This window comes from Aplysia californica, unplaced genomic scaffold (genome assembly GCF_000002075.1).
Source record: "Aplysia californica isolate F4 #8 unplaced genomic scaffold, AplCal3.0 scaffold00277, whole genome shotgun sequence".
Lineage (NCBI taxonomy): Eukaryota > Metazoa > Mollusca > Gastropoda > Aplysiida > Aplysiidae > Aplysia > Aplysia californica.
The window spans coordinates 656,296-657,488 of record NW_004797547.1 but is presented as its reverse complement, the minus strand read 5'-3'; the positions used below and the strand labels follow the sequence as shown (position 1 = coordinate 657,488).

Below are 1,193 nucleotides of genomic sequence, written 5' to 3'. Positions count from 1 at the left end.
GTGGTGAAGAGGGTGGTGAGGGGATGTGAGAGTGGTGGAGAGGGTGGTGAGGGGATGTGAGAGTGGTGGAGAGGGTGGTGAAGGGATGTGAGAGTGGTGTAGAGGGTGGTGAGGGTGATGGGGGGTTGGTGGGAGAGGGGAGGGAGAAGAGTCACTGTTGAGAAGAGGATCGCGTGGAGCCAGCCGTGAGCTGGACCGGCCGTAAAACGTCTAGAAGACCCCGTCGTGGACCGTGGCTTCCACCAGCGAGTCCGGCCTCTCGATCCACGGAACTGACGCGTTCACAAAGTCCAGCTGACAGGCGGGGGGCGGGGCTTCCTCAGTGGGTCCCCCCTGCGGGAAGTAGCGGAGACCCCGCGCCGGATCCTGTGGGTCTGCCAGACCGAGGAACACGGCGTCCCGGGAGGACATGGTAGGACTCTCGGGGAAGTAGTTGAAGGGAGACAGGTAGAAGGACATCTCTCGCCCCACCGTGGCGCTGTTAGGGAGGTCCTCCAAGCTGGGGATCACGTGGTCGGACAGCGTGACCCACGCCACCAGGTCCTGGGGACATCACATCACGTGACAGTACATCTGTGTGGTACACTTACGTCACGTGACTGGACATTTGTGTGCTATATTTACGTCACGTGACTGTGCATCTGTGTGCTATAATTACGTCACGTGACTGTATACATGTGCACTACACATTTTCAAATGTGTGTATATTAGGTGTGTGTGGGGTTTTTGTGTGTGTGTGGGTCTGTGTGTGTGAGCGTATGTGTGTGAGTGTGTGTGTGTCTCTGTGTGAGTGTGCGTTACTGTGTTTGTGTGTATGTGTGTGTGTATGAGTGTGTATGAGTGTGTATGTGAGTGTATGTATGTGGGTGTATGTGTGTGTGAATGTATGAGTGTGTGTGTGTGTGTGTGTATGTTTCTGTGTGCATATGTGTATGGGTATAGGTGCCTGCGTGCGTGTGTATGTCTGTGTGCGTGTATGTGTGTGTGTATGTGTATGGTGCGTGTGTATGTGTATGGTGTGTATGTATGTGTATGTGTATGGTGTGTGTGTATGTGAATGGTGTGTGTATGTGTATGGTGTGTGTGTATGTGTATGGTGTGTGTATGTGTATGGTGTGTGTGTATGTGTATGGTGTGTGTATGTGTATGGTGTGTGTATGTGTATGGTGTGTGTGTATGTGTATGGTGTGTGT

The 1,193-nt window shown here is 52.7% G+C and overlaps 1 protein-coding gene across 1 annotated transcript; it reads right to left on the bottom strand.

Annotated features, from left to right (window-relative positions):
• Positions 1-73: 73 nt before the first annotated feature.
• Positions 74-545, bottom strand: LOC106012159 (putative amine oxidase [copper-containing]; the record flags this gene model as incomplete). Its single annotated transcript, XM_013084196.1, is given in 1 exon segment — positions 74-545. A coding segment is annotated over 1 exon segment (335 nt), but the record flags the coding sequence as incomplete, so codon positions are not given.
• Between the last annotated feature and the right edge of the window lie 648 nt (positions 546-1,193).